The sequence below is a fragment of the Nesoenas mayeri genome, assembly GCF_963082525.1.
Source record: "Nesoenas mayeri genome assembly, chromosome: 1".
Taxonomy (NCBI): Eukaryota; Metazoa; Chordata; class Aves; order Columbiformes; family Columbidae; genus Nesoenas; species Nesoenas mayeri.
Genome location: NC_137541.1, coordinates 142,817,506 through 142,835,950, shown reverse-complemented (window position 1 = coordinate 142,835,950; position 18,445 = coordinate 142,817,506). Strand labels below are relative to the sequence as shown.

Genomic DNA, 18,445 nt, shown 5'->3' with positions numbered 1-18,445 from the left:
ATAATTCTGTGATTATGTGATTCTGTGTGTGAAATCTTAACAGTCTATTGACTGAAGAATCATTTTGCAATGAAACAAATAATATCAATGCAGGTAGAGTACTTACATACAGAAAAAAAAAATCCTTAAAAATAACAGTAGTATAATTAAAATAGTAACACGCATATTTAGGTTACGCTTCTTCTTGGTGTTTTGCACACCCGCTCACTACACCTCTGGGTCCTAAGTTTGGTGATATCATGTTTGTGTTGGTGATCAGTGGGGAAGTTTCAGCAAGTTATGAGCAGCTGCAGTCCTGTCCTGGGGGGAATGTGACATTCACATTGATAATTTCTTCCTCTTCTCTCTCTCTCTCTCTCTCTCTCTCTGCCTCACTCTCTCTGTCTTTCTCTGCCTCTCTTCTGCTGAGATCTTACATCTGAATTTACCTAATATGGTGCCATTTGTCTATGTTAGGTACTATTTCTGTGCTCATGTTACCCCTCAATTAAATTTTGTCCAGCCCCAGGTGCATAGTTGTTACAACTCACGGAAACTGAACTGTTTATGGCATGGGATTTCCAGTGCCAAGTCTGTTCCACATCTGTCATCATCTCATGCCTCTACTCCTCTATGCCATATCCTATGTCTCCCCTTCTCAAAACCTCTGCTTTCATAACAGGCCTGCATTTCTCTTCACTGTGTCATTGTGTTAGTCATAAATATCTCATTCTACCAAAACAACTGCTTGTTGCTGTTATCTGTATCAGCGACTATTACACTAGTTAACTGGAGTGACCTTGAATCAGTATGCATTTATATTTTACTGGGCATTAGGCAAGAAGTTATCATATAATGGTACTGATTTATTTAGATGGCATACTGCTACAAAATGCAGTTTGCCAAATTTTAAGATCATTTCCAGAAACAGCTCTTAATTCTTGAAATGCATATTTGAACTAAATTTTCAAGAACATGAACATTCTCTTCACAATTTTTTTCTTAATTTGCTATAATTTTTGACAGCTCTTTTCCAGATATGTTTGAGGGCATGGGGACACGTATTTGTTTTCACTGTAATGAAAGAAGTATACTTCAACCCAGTTAGAGGCAGCATTGGAGAGAGAGAGACAGACACTTGGTGATTTAAGAACCTATTTGTATCTGAAAACCTCAAAATTGTTAGGCAAGGGGAAGTATTTTTGTTTTCTGCTGGAGAATAATAACCTAATCCTGTGTTCTTCTCAGTGGTAAGGGTAAAATAATAACAACAGTTGAGGCAAAATACATGTTCTGTTCAAGTATTTATTCTGGGTTTGTTCTGATGTCCTCCATTTCTGCCAAGTAGTTGCACTTAGCAACAGTGAGATTTCATTATAAGAGGCTGTGTCCAGCCATCAGGTCAGCTGGAGCATCTGTGCTCCCCGTGAAGTCAATGCTGAAGTCAAAGATGTTCTGTGAGAGCCAGTGGGGGTGGTCCTACAAAGGAGATTTCTCTGCACTGTGCCTCTGCATGCCTTCATCACCTGCTGTCATAAAATCAGCAAAGAAAGCAAAATTTTATTTCTGAAGTTTAAGTGTGTGTGACCTGTATTCCGACCTAGTTCCCCTGAAGACTTTTTTTTCTTTATTTTTCTATCTGCATTGTACCAGAGGGAGACATTGCCTGTGGTTTACAAACTTTCTGTGTGGTCAGTATATTTTGAATTCAAACCTTTCTGAAAGGATAGCTTTGTTAACATGCCTTCAATGATCTGATGCTTTTGAAAGATCTCTCATAGTTCTTACCATATGTAAATGGATCAACGGAAACTTTTGTCAAAAGCTGTGACTCATATGGCTTTTGTTGATATTATTTTCTTTATATGGATAGAGTAGAATTAGAATTAGGATTAGAATTAGAATTAGAATTAGAATAGAATAGAATAGAATAGAATAGAATAGAATAGAATAGAATAGAATAGAATAGACCTGCAAATATTATCTGGTCCAACCGCTGAGTCCAACTTTATCAGGACGGTAACCTGGAATCGTATTTGTTAATGTGATAAACTGGATTGAAAGTAAATGGGAAAGCAGATCCAATATATGAAATAAAAGTCTGCTCACTTTTTGGCTTATATTCACATTGCCTACATTAAAAACGAAGCCTACTCCTAGCTACACCTAGTTGTCTGAATGTTTTCCTCAATCTTAAACATTCAGAAAAGTTTAATTCTAAACTTCTGGTATAACTGCTTTTCAAAAAACCTCATCTTCATAAAGACCAATTAGAAACAGAGATGGAAATTTTAAAATATATTATAACCTAAATGGATATAAGTGACTGGTACAGATATGTTTACTGGAAAGAATGGTACTTACTGCCCTGTACACACAGTTGAATAGAATGTTTCATAGAAGCAGGACAGCAGTGCAAAACCTACACATGGTGGACACTAATTCATTATGCCCTTTGGGTAAGAATAACTATTTTCACCTTGATTCCCTGTTTTCATTAGAGCAGACGTCAGGTTATCCATACTTCAAAGTGAAATAACTGTAAGGTCTTTGTAATAGTCTTCATTACAGCATAGCAGACAGAATATGCTGTTTACTAACTCTGATTATTTCAGCAACTTCATTGTACTACTCTTATCTTTTCCCTTTACACCTCCTTTTAAAATAGTTACACATAATGTAATAGTAACCAGTTTATAAAGACCTCGGAGTGCAGTGTATATAAAATATATTGTGTTTGGCTTGTAGCTTCTTCGCTGTGAAGAAAAACCTCTTAAGTAATATGGATTCAACCTGATTAGATAATGTATGCCAAAGTTTGAATGGGTTAAAAATAGAAAGAAGAGACCTTCAATCTAAGCCAAAACTTGCTAGTTACAGGTAAAATTACATTTTGTACCACTTGCAAGGAGAGTGTCTGTCTCAGTGTCATAATTTTTTTTCATCTTTGCTCTTAGCTACTCGGAGTCCAGGCTTGAAATTGGTATCTCTACCTTCTACAGAAACCACAGAGATGGAGATGGGTAATCAGCAGATTATTTCCATGCCTTTTTTCCATTATCTTAGCATCACATAGATTTGCAAATGGTGATTTTAAGATCTGTTTTAGAATCTCAGCTGTCTACACTCACAGAGAGCTGCTTATTCACCATTCATGTGTCTGTGTAACTAGCTGAAAAACATTTGTCACTGGCTTAAAAACTGCTTAAAGACAGTGCTATCATATCTCATTGTTAGCTTATTTCTTTTTCTATTAGCTGTAGCTCTTATCCCAGCTCTTATCAAATTTTGAGGCCAGAAGACTGTATTGCAAGCCATCATGTCCTGTTGTCATGGCACACGTCTCACATCTCATGTCCAGGCCATCTGCCATCTTGCTTAGCTTTGCATTAGCATCATCTGGATCTGCACAGCCTTCACTGAGCTACGCAATGCTAATCCATTAAGTCACGGGCCTCTCAGTGTTCTAAGCTCAGATTCTCTTTTCAGCTTTTGAGGAAACACAGCCTGTTTCTTCAGGATCCAAAACATCTGCTACTACAGAAGTGCAACCAACCAGATCTGGTAACGATTTCTCATAAGATTAATCCTCTTGACATTTAGGAATTTTCAGAGGAGACATAGTGCCTCTTATTAAATAGTTTGTTCACTTTGACATATATCAAGAATAACTGCAGGTATGAAAGGCTGTATCAAATAGCAGGTTTCTTTATGATATTTTATATGAAATATTGAACTAGTAGTTTGGAGGTCTTTCCATATTTGACTACAGCATGTAATTCTTAGCTTTAAAATGAAATCAGACTTAGAGTAAATAGTAAATCTAAATAAGCTTGTCCACACCTTAAGTTTTTAAGTGGAATATCCTGATTGTTGAAGTACTCAGAGTCCTAAGGAGTGAATCAAAACTGCAGAAATTCAAACACCTTTTGAAAATGTAGCTCTTCTTTTAGCTTTTCTGTTTAAACATAGACATAATTCTATGTGCCTAGATTTCAAAACTGGCACTATAAAAACATGCCATTGATGATTCAGACACTGGCCAGTTGATCCTTAGAAAATTTCTATTATGTGTTTCTCTTGTTTTATAGATGAGCATGCAAGAGGTAGTTATTTATCTGAGGCCACTAACATTTGTCCAAAGAAGGAAAAAAAAAAAAAGTAGTAAGATGAGAGCCAGCTGGAAAGACTTCTCTTCATTAGCATGCCAATAGTGTCATGCCTGATGCGTATGTTTTTGGAAGAAATTAATTTTTGAAGGAAATGCGTTACTGAAGGAGAGACTGAATGGAAATGTCAGCCATTCACATGCCGGACAAAAGACAGTTGATGTTTCATTTGGTACAGTTCCTGCTGTGTCATCCTTTCACCTCCTCCAGTTTCAGCAGCAGGATATCCTCCTTGATTCTTGGGATTCTAGACAAAAATTCCAACCAGTCCCAATTTGCTAATTTTTATTCATAATTTGTTCTCCTTTTTTGACCAGTCTTGTATTTCTTCTTTTTAATACCATAGTTCAATAACTTTTTGTGCAATTCTGCTAACAATTTGGTTGTTACTTGCATTATGTGTCTATGCATTAATGTATGCTTTTGGAAATTGTTACCAAGTCATGCTTAACTGGTTATTGTACGTTTCAGAGTCTTTCTGTGGAACATAATGTGTTAAATATTACCTAGAAGGTTCTTCAGCTCATAAAAGAATATGATGCTATTGCATGATGGATTTTGTCCACCATGATTTTTATTTTTGTTTTCCAGCTTCACATGACTTTCTTCATGTTACTTCTACCCCCCAAACTTTTACAGCTTCAGAAATACCAGACACTGATAAATTATAGTAATATTATTTCAGAAGCATACCCTGTTGGCTGGTTGATTAGTTAGTTGGAGCCTGAATAATGCATTATCAATCAAATGGGTGTGTCAAGAAACGATTTAAATTTTGCAAGGCTTAAGACTGTTACAGTCAAGTAAGATATATTACTTTGTAGTCATCAGATTGTGATTTTTTTCTCTCTTTCTGTTTTTCATGTCCATTCACATTTTGTTGTGATTTTTCCTATGTATTGTCTTAAAATAAAAAAGTAAACACATGTCAGGATAGACCTTTCTAACTAAGCTGTACCTTGGGTTACAGCTTTGGAGATAGGTTGTTGTTTTTCCCATAGATTTTAATATGTGAGGATGCTTAAATTTTTTAACCATTGCTTGAACATGAACAAGTATGTACATAAGCAGTGAGGGCAATAGGAAAAGGGTAGGAGGATGTGGAGGGGGAAAGAAAGAAGTTCATTGCCCAAAACTTCACTTTGAGCCATGCAGCTATAGTTTATTAAGTTCTCTGCTGTATAACCCACTGGTTCTTGGCATCTAAGTACAGTTTTCAAGAGTTCAGTTTTGCTGCACTGTTCTATAAAGCACTCACAGGAAATTATTTTAAATCAAGTAAATTCATTCTGTTATATGGGATACCTGGGACCAATCCGACTGAAAAAAGTTGGCCACAGTTGAGAAACTGCATAAAGTTAAGTAACTTAATGAAGTGATACTGAGAGACTTTAATCTCCTGAAATCATGATTTTTCCTAAATTCTCTGAGGAATTCTTAACTTCATGGAAAGATGTGGTATAAGTTGTTGAGGTGTTTTGTCAGGTGCTATTTAAGGCAAGTGCACATGAAACTGTATAAACATTGTTTTTCAAACTCTTTCTGAACATTTGCATACATGGGAAAATTGGAATAACATATTTAGCTAAGTAGTTAAGGAGGTATTTACTTAGTAAAAGAAGGTTCATTTTGTAAATAAATAAATAATAAAAATAATACTCTGCAGGGCAGTGGAAGGCTAGATTTCTGTCTGCCAAATTGTCCTCCTTGATTTATTTACATGAATTTATTTCTCAGGTGTAATTACTTTTTTTTTTTTTTTTTTTTTTTTTATTCTGCAGCTAGCAATACTACTGAGTTGAAAATTTCCATGCCCATAATTACTACAGAGTCTCAGTTGTCAGGAACGGCACTGGGTAAAATTGATAAGATTATTTAGTTGTAAAGATTTTTTCTTCATTTTTTCATTCTTGCTGCTATTTTTGGAAGCTTTGCACTGCTTTAGTTATCACCATCCCAGTCATTCATACCACTCATTGCTGTCATTAACTAGGTTCGCATCTGCACTCATCATTCATCTTTGTAGAATGAGGTCCAGCAGGTATAGAGGTAGGCTCAACTTTGGTTGCGTTTGGTTGTTTCACCATTGAGGTTCCAAGCTGTGGACCTGCCTTTCTGAGTTGTGTTTTTTTCCTGCACTGGGAGAACATAACCATGAGAATGAATTAAGCACTTGAAATATATTTCTGTGTAATGTTTCTGTGAAAAGTTTGCTTTGACTAACTTTATATTGGCTGGCCCATTGACTTTTCCAGATCAAAAGGTGTTTTCTTACTATTTGCAGTTCTTAATGTGCTAAGATTCTTAAGAAGTAATAAGAATTATCTTTAGTATGAATAATTAGGTCACATGGCTTCCACACTGACTTCCAAATCAGCCTAACAGTTCATGAGACATGGTAATGCCTAGCTAATTTGCAAGCAAATCTCCCCGTGCTTTCATTTTAACGGCACAATATTTGTCTACTGAGCCCTATGCTATCCATAGTAGCTCTGAGGCAATTAAGCCTTTTAACACAAAATTATCTTTTCAGATTTAGGTGAAAGGAAGCCTCTTTCTTCAAGATCCACAACATCTGGCATGCCAGAAATGCCACCAGTCTCAGCTGGTAATATCTCTCTTCATTGTAGCTCACCTGACATCTAGACAGTCTCTCAAAAGACACAGAAATGCTTTGCTAAATGGAGGTTTTATTCTGACTTGCTCTGTATAAAAGTGTGACTGGAGAGAGAGAGACCAGTTGGATCTTCTACAATGTTTGAGAAATCTGGAGTGAAATATTGGAATGATAAGATTAATTTTTCTTGTGTTTATAAACAATTAGATAAATTTTCCTTTGGGGTTGTCATCCAATTTTTTGTGAAGGATTATTGTGTGTATATATTTAACCTGTTATTAAGAACAGTTAAATAGCTGCTAAAATGTCAAATTAGGTCCTCTTGTAGATTGGATGCAAAAGCTGCTCCATAGCTGGAAAAATTTTAGCTGTTGTTCTTAAGGATATCCGATAAGATTTTAACCATGGGAGAACACCAGCTGCTGATTTGGTTAGTGACTCCTTGAATGTTGCTAGAAAAGTTTCATGTAGAAGGGACCTGAAAAGAAGGGTTTCAAGGCTTTCCATTTCCAAAGGTTGAGAATATTAAAAAATCCCATTTCCTTATTAACTGTAGCAACTTCATCTTTGTGCATGTTTGAAAACTGACACCGAGAGTCTTCTCTCTTGCAGCCTGTGGTATAGCAAAGTTGTGCAGTGCAAATTAGTACACATAAACTGGTTTGTGTGTTAGGCTGCACATTTTCTTTCTGCAAAATCAAGATAGGAGAGAATGAGAAAGTCACTTTAGTGAAGTTTCTTGTTCTTTTGTGGATAATGGAATGGACTGTACAAGTATAAGTGGTTGAAAGATGTGCTAGAATTCTGCAGAAAAACTGCCTTTGGTCACTTGAGTGCAGGCATTTCTCTACAGTCACCGTGTTTGATTACTGCCAGGGACTAAGATTTCTGAATCATAGAATGAACGTTTTGGGAGATTCTGAGGAGATGGAAGATCAGATCTTGAATTCTGATTGCAAAGGGAGGTCTCTTGGATCCTATGTTCAATCTGCAATGACTTTTTCGGGGGCATCTTTCAGAGAAAAGTAGGGGCTGCTTTGGTGAAGCAGTCATTTAGCCATTTTTCTGTGGATGGAGAGCCGTTCGGCTACTGAGTTTCTAAGAATATTGGGTTAGTTGCAATGACGGCAAGATGGTTGCCTGCTGATTTGATCACTGAGTCACAAAATACTGCCAGAAAAAGGCATGTGTTGCCCTAAATGTGCACATTTGGGGTGCTGTGAAATGGTGCTGCTTGTACTGTCATGGCAAGACTGTGTGGATATCTCAAGATCATTTCCATGTCTGATTGTAGCGAGCCAGAAACCAGACCTGGAATCCACCTCATTGGCTTCACCAGAAACCACAAGGCCTGCGATGGGTAAATAACCAGTGATCACATTCCTATTTTGATTAGTTTGGCAGTGTTTTTCTCAGTAGTGATGAACCCATTCAGATGTTTTGGTGTCCTGGAAAGTAGATCCATAATGTGGTTGGTCCCTTATGGTTCCATATTAGAAATCAGTCCATTTGAAATGTTTCTGCTGTAGTTTTGGGGGTTCCACAACTAGGTTTACTTTGCTACCTTGGGCTACCTGTGCCAGTTGAAAAGTAGCATCATGGTACTAGGGGGACTGACACTGTGACATAGCAGTGTCCCCAAGGAAGGGCCACATCTCCTTGTTTGTAGCTCTATCTTGATAGCACGCACGCAACAACAGCCTGTCTGAGGACCTGAAGGTGGTTTTTGTGTTTGATCTTAGCTACTCGAAGACCAAGGCTGAAGTCTACCACTCCTTCCTCCCTGACAACCCAGCAAACCGTGATGGGTAACTAGAAAAAAAATCATCTTTATCCATTTCCCCCTTTCACTCTCCATCACGCCTCCCACCACAAACCATCTGGCATCCTTGTCATCTTCCATGCAGAGCATGAAGACTTCCTGGTGCAGCTTGGCTTGCAGAAGCACTCAGCAAACTTGTTCTGCTATTCTGTTGTTTGTTCTCGTGCTTTTTCCATGGCAGAGAAGCATTTTCTACAGGAATTGAGTGACAGCTTGCATAGAGAACGTATTATCACACCTTTCCTTCAGCTGCCATTCCTTACTTCTTTGTATCTTGGTAGCAGGTCTTTCTCTGACACATTAAAATATGACAGCCTTCTTAAGATGCAAATTCCGTCTGGGCTGACACAAGAGAACAGGGCTGCAGTTCAACTGCCCACCGGGGTTTCCTGGTCCAAGGGTGCAGCTGTTGGTTGCTTCACCACTAACTTTCAAGGCATCCAGTTGTCATTTGCCTACACTTTTCCATTGGCATTACCTGGCATTGGGAATTCTCTGCTACTGCTTTTGATGTCACTTCACAGTTTTAAGCGCAATTAAGCTTTTGGTGAATCATGTCATATTTCTCCACAGTTTAAAAACATGGGTGGCTTTGGTGCCTGACCGCGCTGCCCACCTAATCTGGTAATTGTATTTCTTGCAAATCTGGCAACAATGCAAGATGGGAATCATCCCAAGAGATGATGTTGTGCTTTTGCTGAACTGTTATTTCTCTTGGACCTACGCTAGGGTGAAGTATAAATGTAGAAATAAAACGACTATATGTGAAAAGCTGTGTTTACTTTAAGGCATGGGATATGGTACTTAACAACAATGGGTGGAGATGCTCATGATCACAACTTCTTTTATGTGGACAGGTGTATGAGACCAGTCCTGTGGCCTGGCAGTAATTTTTTGCCTATGAGGCCAAAAGCAATACATGAGCAGGCTGGTAAGCCCACAAACCCAAAGTTGAATGCAGGTTAAAAGTGTAATGAGCCATTACAAGTGCCTTGCAGTGTTATTGTGCCACTTTTGTCTGTAGCAGTCTTGCTTTCTTATCAGCTGAGATACCTCTTGCACTTCAGGGTCTTTTTCAAGGAACTTACATTTCTTGCCTTGTGTTACTTAAAGGACTTTTCTTAGCTTTCTTTTTTCTACAGTAGGGGAATCAGATAGTTTTAATTAAAACAAAGCATTTAAGGTTTAAGGTAATTTCTTTATCTTTTAATGTCTAGTGATATTTTCTGGATCTCTTTTTACCTTCTTTTATTTTTGCCAATTTTTGAATTGGATTTGTTTCAGTATCACAATCTTGTAAATTTGCTTTCTCTTTGCCTCCCTTTGCTCAGTGTTCTTGCACTTTTTCAGTCTTATATTGCTACCTACCTCATGGACATTTTTTTCCATTCTACTTGTGATGTTCCATTTCATTTTTTGCGTCATATTTATGTGTTTTTACACATCTTGGCATATTATCATTCCTTTTTTACATTTTGCTTATTTTCCAGAATACATTTTTATGTTTTTTCAGTTCCCTATTATTTGGACACTAAAGCATTGAGTCCGTTGATCCAGATGATGCCATAATGTGATGGTTCGTGTATCTTTTAAGTAATAAGCCACTATTTTTTTTCCAGCCTCACATGACTTTCTTGATGTTACTTCCACTCCCCAAACATCTACATCTGCAAAAATATCAGAGCAAGAGACTGGTAAATGGCATTTGTTTTATTTCCAATCCTTGTGATATTTGGGTAGTGCTATTCCAATTTTTATTGTTTGTCCTGGCCTTGAAATGTTTTGTCTTTAGCTAGTAGGTGCTTTTCAAAGAGATTTGTTGGTTGAACATTTGTTTCCTGTTATGACTTTTTTAAGGTAGTTTCTAATATTCAAGAGACTGCTGCAGTACAGAATTTTGGTATTTGAAAGTTATTTTTACAGTTATTTCTGCTAGCAATTTATTATTTCTCCCCATGTGTTTATGGAGAACACATTTTTTAGGGATTTGAGTGTGAGATTGTATTCAGTTATGAGATTTTTCCCGGAATGTGGTAATGAAAAAAAAATATAGGGTTGTTGTGTTTCTGTTCATACGAGGATGATTTAAGCAAGTGATGTTTTATTATATCAAACACCTTTCTGTGTACCAACTTCGAAATCAGTTTTCTTGATCCTGCAGTTTACTATGCTGAGACAGCAAAGCAAGCATCTACAAAGCTGGCTTCTGAATGAAAAAATAGCTACTTCTTAATCTTCTCTTGATACATTTACAAGTGGTGTTCAGTATTGTAAGGGCAATGAGCACAAATATTTTTGAATGCACTTACAGAAGTGCTATACAATATTTTTGTGTCAAAGATGCATGTCTTATGACCTGGTTGAAATATGTTTATTCATAGAATTGTTGAACACACGCACACACACAGATGACACAGAAACATAGGACTGTAGATGCTCCGCATTTACTAAATGGGCAGACATAATATTAGAAGTGTCAGGAAGGATTTGGTCCTTAATTTTAAGTACACATGTTCAAAAGTGCTGGGTTTGATAAACTGTAAAATACTTTGAGAATAGTAAGGCTGTATTTCTCTACTCACTATATTTAAAGCAAAGTATAAATTTCAAGTAATGTAAAACTAGTTCAGGCCTGGGCTTTCCACTCATTTGCACTTTTGTACTCTTATTTTGTTGGTGTGGAGTTAGTAGAACAGGTGGCTGAATTATTCCAAAATCAGTTTAGTTGGTTATCTGCTGGTGCAGGGATGAGTAGATACCCAAGGCACAAAGCAGTGGTGTATCAGACCTTGAAGTCTTCGGTGCAAAGCAGTTTTATATTTTTTGGTCCTCTCAAGTTACGCATTCCAGCTTAGTGCTTTCATTTTAATAATTCTAAAACTTACTAAATGGGCACCTTCTTGCATTTGTTGCTGTATTGGTTAAGTGCAGCTTGGTAAACATACCCACAGAAAAACTGAATTTGTTAGAAATGTCCTTGTGAAAAGCAATGTGATCTAAAATCCTAACACATGAAAATGATATATTTCTCTATTACAGTAATTATTCAAGCACCTTTCAAACCTGTTTCATCTGACAACATTGAAGAGGAACCGGGTAATCAATCATTAACATTTTTTATCATCTGGAGATTAGCATTTTACAAGCATTTTACACTGTTCATGTTTTCTCTCATCTTATTTGCTAAAGTTTGGTCAGTGTTCTTTTAGTTTCTCACCACAGATAAATTTAGAAAAGTCTTTATCTGTTGCAGAATTCACACTGAACACAAACACGATGCAGCTGTGTTAATACTCCGTGGGTGGTATTCACAGTTCTGCTGCCTCTGTGTGAATACAATATTTTTGTTTCCTTTTAAAGTTGCAAACTCTATTTTGTCCAAGGTCATTTAAGTTAAAGCAAACTATCTTTATTAGATGGAAAACTTCTAGCAGCTAGTCGAGCGTGACTTTACTGCTCTCTGCGGCATGTTCTGTCAGAACTCCCACAGCATCCTCTCTTGATGTGAAGAATCAGGCTGCTTAGTCTTCTTGTTACTTGTCCTTTAATCAGTCATGAGTGTTGTTAACATCAAGGGCACCTACTCTTCAGTTTTCCATATACCATCGCACACAGAAATAGACGATGTTTCTTTCATGCCAGCTGCATAGTTTTTCTAATGGTTGTCTTAGGGATCTGATAGAATCTGATTTTTCTGTGTTTGTGTTTTAATTAAAATATCATAAAAACATTAAGATGTTTTTAAGCCATTTTGTATCAAAGGATGGCCTTTCTCAGTAATCCTGTTTATATCATAGTAACTTTGTGGCAGTTAGCAGGGAAAATCTGATCCCTGGGAAAAATATGAATTTGTTGACTGTGTTCAAGAAAGTGTTTTAATATCACCAGTGTGAAGGCTGTCTGTCTCAGTTTCTCAAGACTTTTTATCTTTTGTTAGCTGTTTTGTTAGCTTCCCACAGATCAGCTTTGATCAACATCTCTTTCTTACCTGGTAACCAGATGTATAGCAACAGATAAATAGCACATACTTGCATTATAGTTTCCACTTTCTTATCACTGCCCTGGACTACAGTAAGACCGAAAGTCATTGTCTTTAAACAAAATGTGTCTCTCTGCTTTCTTGTGTAATACTTTCATATCAACTATTTCTTCTTAATAGCAAGCAGAAATCATTCTGCTCAGACTGAATAACTGAGGAATGTACATGTATCTTACTGTAGGTTTAGTTCTTATTAAAAAATGTCTCCAGCTAAGCTCTTCGAAAGGATACAAATTCTATGTCTTGGAAATGTAATAGATAGGAGAATACCACTCTGATCCGACTTAGTTTGTCTCCATACCATAAGAGACATTAGCTTGGTTGTTCTGTCAGTCATCCCACAGCTGACTCTCAGGATATTTACTATCTTGATTTTTATTTCCATCATTGTTTCCTTTTACAGATCAGCTTCTGCCAGATAGGTACTCTGGTATTTTAGTGGCTTTGATGCCACCGCAACTTTTAAAACTCAGATTCTTTTTTCAGCAACTGATGAAACACCGCCTATTTCTTCAAGACCCACAATGTTTCCTATTCAAGAAATGCCATCAACAAAATCTGGTAATGACATTTCTTAAAAACGTAATTTTATTAGTGCTAGAAATTCACACAAGAAATGTCTTTATACTTTTAGTTGTATTGTTAATTTATATTTCTTTAACTTGGGGTTAATATTATTACAAGAAGAAGGAAATATATCGCTGCATTGGGAATAACAACATTGAAACAGTAGGTTTTTAGGATTATCATGACACAAAAGAGTGGATTATTACAGTTACAGCTTATTTTTTGTTAATTTGATATTATACACAAATTATAATTTTTCTGGAAGTTTTAAGGACAAATGTGACTCACATTATCATTGTTTATTTGTATTGTATTTGAACATTAATATACTCATAAGATTATTACTGATTTACTTCCATATTTAACTCTGCCCTGATTCAGCTGTCCTGATTTTGCAGAAGTTCCAAATCAACAGATTCCCTGAAATCAATATAATTGCCAGCAGCCACCAGTGGATAGTTATTCTAAATAAATAAATAGTAGTACTTTTGTCACTCTTAATACTCTATTTGTGCAGTGTAATTTCCCTAAAATCTTTTGCTTCATAATTATGATTACAAAAATATTTTTTGTAGTTAAGGTTCAAGATGAACATAGTTATTTGGTTTGGGTTTTTTTACAGTAACTGTCAAATACCTTTGCAATCTATTATATTTGACTCAAGTAAAAAGGATATGTAAATTATTATGATGTTTTCTTAAGGTCTAATATAATTTATCAGACAGGCATCAATATATTTTTATTTACTGGCTTCTGATTGTGAAAACTTACTCTTCAGCCTCTTTTATTTCAGGTTTTATGAGAAATTCTGAAGCCTTTTAACAATTCATGTGTTACAGAACACATACATGGTGTAGTGGGATTACTATTTGTGATTCCGACAATTTTCCTGTCTCTCTGTGAAGGGAATGGTTTCTTTCTTTCTAAAGCTGAAAATTTTATACAACTTCATGCTGTTTCATTTTTTTTTGCACTGTGAATGTTCACATGATGGAATTTTTTTCAACATCTAGCATACTGGATGCCCATCCCAAACTCAGATATGCTGTTTCACTGATTTCTGTGTTAATGTTGTAGGCTGATACCACATACTTTTGTTACACAGTGAACCATTCCCATATCATTTTTTAAGATGCAGGCTAGCTGGATTTAATGTTTATCCCACACTGCATCAGGTGTGTTCGTAAACTAAATGATAATGTTTCTAACTTTGATGTTTAGTAGTGAGCTTTTCTGTGCAGACAAAACAATGCTTCTTGTAACTTGAGTTATTCATCTACTCTGTCTTTGCCTAAAGACGTCATGACAGGCTTTTTTCCACACCAAGTGTGTATATTTTCCAACTTGTGTGCATAAGGTGATCTTTTGGGGTTGAATTAAGCTGATTCGTCAGTTTTTTAATGATTTCTAATGTGAAGGCATGCTGTATCACAGTAACATCAGGCATTCGCAACTTCTTATTTAAAAGGCTTACCTGGAATATCCAAACTGAAGTGTAGGGGACAAGGGGGTTGCTGTCAGTTGTTGGTATTGGATAGAATTTTAAAATCAGATGTAGACAAAAAAGAAAAACAAAAACACAAGACAAAGAACAGAGTAGACTACCATAAATATCAGTTAGAAGTGTGTATACAAGAAATCCAAGATCAATAAAAACCTTTCAAATCTGCTAATAAAGGGCCAAAGGTCACCTTATCTACAAACTGATCTCACTCATTGTTTCAAGATTGTTTTCATTTTTGATCTTAGCTACCCAGAGACCAGGCCTGAAATTCACATCTCATCCCTCCATGGAAACCAGAGGGAGCGTGATGGGTAAATAGCATGCAATTCCATTAGCTTTTCCATACCATGCCATCACTTCCATTAGCTGCGGATTCATTCAGCCACATTGCTTTACAGACTACTTGATGCTATGGGTTTTTTTCTCTTTTTTTTTTTTTTTTTCTCTGCCAAATTGGCCATTTCTGTGTAATGGAAGCTGAAAATTATTTTACCACATGAAATGAATAACAGTCTACAAAAATACCTCTGCTAGCATGTGTTCACCTTATTTTTTTCTGGTAGTTGCAATTTTCTTTCAAAGAACTTAAAAAAAAAAAAAGTCAGTAAGAAGAATTGTGCCTGCGCCTGAATTGACCTTTATTTCACACCAGCCTCAGTGTTTATGTAACACCTAATTTCACAGCTGATCTTTAAAGATGCTGCCATCTTGCTTGATCTCACATTAGTGTTGCCTTGAACTGCCCAACAGGTTCTGTCCAAATACTGTGGCTCTGAAGTTACTTCTCTTTTTAACTCCAGATTTTCTTTCAGCTTTTGATGAAAAGCAGGACATTTCTTTAGGATCTGAAACACCTGACATCCAAGAGATGCCATTGACTGTGCCTGGTAATACTTGAAAATATGATTTTAAGTAGAAATTTTTACACAGATTTCATCATACTTTTTGTATATTGTTAGTTAAGCTTAACATGAATCACAATAAGCCCAGAACTATTATAGTTGCTCTCTCAAATACCAGACTAACTTAGGAAATTTTGTATGATGCTCTAAAACAGTAAACATGCTCTTCTAATTTTGGTCTACATTCCTGATGTATTTACAAGTATGTATCGCTGTGCTTGATGATAATAGTCTTTGGCATGTCTTGCTACATATAGCAGTGTTCTCTTTTTAAGCTGCAATACTGTAGATGGGTAAGAGTGAAAGTTAAAACAAATTTCGTTTAAATCCCTGAATGAAACTGTTCTAATGGTTGAAATGTTGAGTAAGTCCCATAGAAATAATAGGATCAATAACAATGAATATGTAAGCTTCGAAATAATGGAGAATGGACCCTTGATTCCTTTCATTTGAAAGTATTTCAAGCAGTTATCTGAGTTAGACATTTTGCTGCCAGTAGGTACACAGCACAGGTCTAGGGCTAATAGAAATGAAAGCATGCGTATCACATGTACGACTGTATTGCTTAAGTACAACTTTTTAAACTAAACTGCACAACATTGTAACGTAAGAAAATATTTGCAACAAATTGATCCTGAACCACTTCTGTGGTAGATGTGATGCTTTCAAACACCCTTGGAACCTGTCATATTGGACTCCAGTAAAATTAAACTGCTTGGATGATGGTATTTTCTTGACATGTAAATTACTTACACTTATAATAATCTAAAGTATATAATTTTCCTGTTCTTCCATGCCATCATTTATTCTTTAGGATTCTTCTGCTTCCTGAGTTCAGAAAATAAACTAAAAATTAGCAATGCCTTACAAAATGACACTGAACAAATGCAGTTTTATCAATACTCAAGGTCCCTCTTGTTGTACTGTCCCTGCATGAAGAAATACGTCATTTCCTTCCAATAATGACAATTGCATCCAAAGCCTGTTTCAAGTTATTGCCAGAACTCCCTTGCAGTAAAAAAGTGGACTAAATGGGTATTTGACAAAAAATTTATAGTAGCTGTCCAACTGCCTGTAATTGTGGATTAATGGGGAAGTTTGCAGATTCCAGCTAAGCACTCTTAAAATCAAGAAATGGCCATGAGTTAAGTTTTAGGCATTTTTATTCTTTGGAGGTATTAATCAATATTTCTCATTAATGCATCTTCCATACTGAGCAATAGCTAAAGATCAAGTGCATTAACAGAAAGTTTCAGTAATGGTTTTCTGTATATTGATATATTAGCACATCGCAGTTCAATTCTTTATTCTGCATGCTTCACCTATAAAGAAAGTTATACTGCACTCTTCAAACCAGAGGGATCAGTTTCCCAACACTTACAATGTGTGGGAAAATGGAGAAAATCACATCTGAACAAGTCTGCAATTCAACATAAACATTTCCATGCAAAAATTAAGTCGCAGATTTCAAGGAGGGTTAAAAATGTGATTAAATGTGATAATAATGTTAAATTAACATATTCTAGGTATAGACTTCATATGAGATGAGAACCAGAAGCATGTACAGTTTCTTGTACTTAAAGGACTGCCTTGGAATAACCTGAGGAATTCTGGGTTTTAGTTTTGCATGTGTGTTTTGGGGAGGGGAGGAAGGGATTGAGAAGAGAGCGAATAAAAGGATCTTTCAACTAAAGGAAGGTGAGGAAGTTGAGCCACACAATGAGGACTGCAGTGTAATACTTGCTTACGTGTTATTTCCCCTGGAGTGGGTCTCTGAGTGATGTCAATGCTTTGTTTTAAACACTATTGCTTAGTTGGTCACTTAGTTGTTTTTAGCAAATCTTGCCAAGGTTCTTCAAGCTTATTTGAACATTTCTTCACTTCCTGAAGACTAATTAATGACTTCACATTTATTGTGCTCTCTGTAGCTACACAACTCACAAAACTAACGTGGTTATTCAGGTAATGAACAGCACTTTCAATCCAGACTCAGATTTTTCCCTTTAAAACTGCAATGCAGAGACTGTCTATTTCAAGATGATGTTCATATTTGATGTAGTTACATAGGGACTACTCCTCAATCTACTACATCTCATCCTTTTGGGAAACTAGACAAACAGTGATGAGTAAGCAATGTGGGATTCTATTTTTGTTTCCATCACATTGCCACTTGCTTGCTTTTTTCTACTGTGAACTCTTCCAGTTTCCTTCTAAGTCTAAATGACAAGCCTATTGAAGAACAGCTTTGAGTCAATCACTTCTTGATCAGCAGCTAGAAAGCATTTTTGGTACAAAGTGGTAAAGTACCAGTCTCTTATACCAATTTGTAACAACTTCATTTTTTTCTGTTGGTGTAATTTAAACTCCAGAAAGTGTAAAAGAAGGTGACTCTTAGGAGTTCTGTCTAGCATCAGATATTAGACCCTCTTGCCACCATACTGAGCTGCATATCATTCTCTTTATTCCTATAACACAGAGAGAACATCTAAGTATTCAGTATCTTGCTTCTGTTTGCAGCTACATCATCTTGAACAACACAACTTGTGCTGGGTAGTGTGTTGTGCTATCCCAGCAACAGTGAGATTCCTCAGCATTTTAAATCCAGGTTTTCTTTTCAGCTCTTAATGAAACACAGATAGTTTTGCAATTCATGTCTCAAGCATCTGGAGTCCTGGAAATACTACCAATCCAATCTGGCAATGGCATTTCTTGCAAACCGAGTACTCTTGACAGTGAGGAATTATCAGAAGAATTCCTGCTGTGCTTTTGATGAAACATTGGTTTCATTTCCCTTACTTTAGGGATAAGAACAATGGCCAGATAAAAATTCTGCATTAGTGCTTTTT

The 18,445-nt window shown here is 36.3% G+C and overlaps 1 protein-coding gene across 1 annotated transcript in view; it reads left to right on the top strand.

Moving 5' to 3' along the window:
• Positions 1-18,445, top strand: part of ABI3BP (ABI family member 3 binding protein) — a gene marked incomplete at both ends in the record, with an annotated part of 163,670 nt that overhangs the window by 72,025 nt on the left and 73,200 nt on the right. Inside the window, 10 exons of the mRNA XM_080351588.1 lie at positions 2,937-3,002; positions 3,469-3,543; positions 4,740-4,818; positions 5,934-6,004; positions 6,682-6,756; positions 8,060-8,125; positions 8,508-8,573; positions 10,207-10,281; positions 11,627-11,683; positions 13,113-13,187. Of these exons, the coding sequence (XP_080207714.1) occupies positions 2,937-3,002; positions 3,469-3,543; positions 4,740-4,818; positions 5,934-6,004; positions 6,682-6,756; positions 8,060-8,125; positions 8,508-8,573; positions 10,207-10,281; positions 11,627-11,683; positions 13,113-13,187 (705 nt within the window). The remainder of the gene's footprint in view (positions 1-2,936; positions 3,003-3,468; positions 3,544-4,739; positions 4,819-5,933; positions 6,005-6,681; positions 6,757-8,059; positions 8,126-8,507; positions 8,574-10,206; positions 10,282-11,626; positions 11,684-13,112; positions 13,188-18,445) is intronic.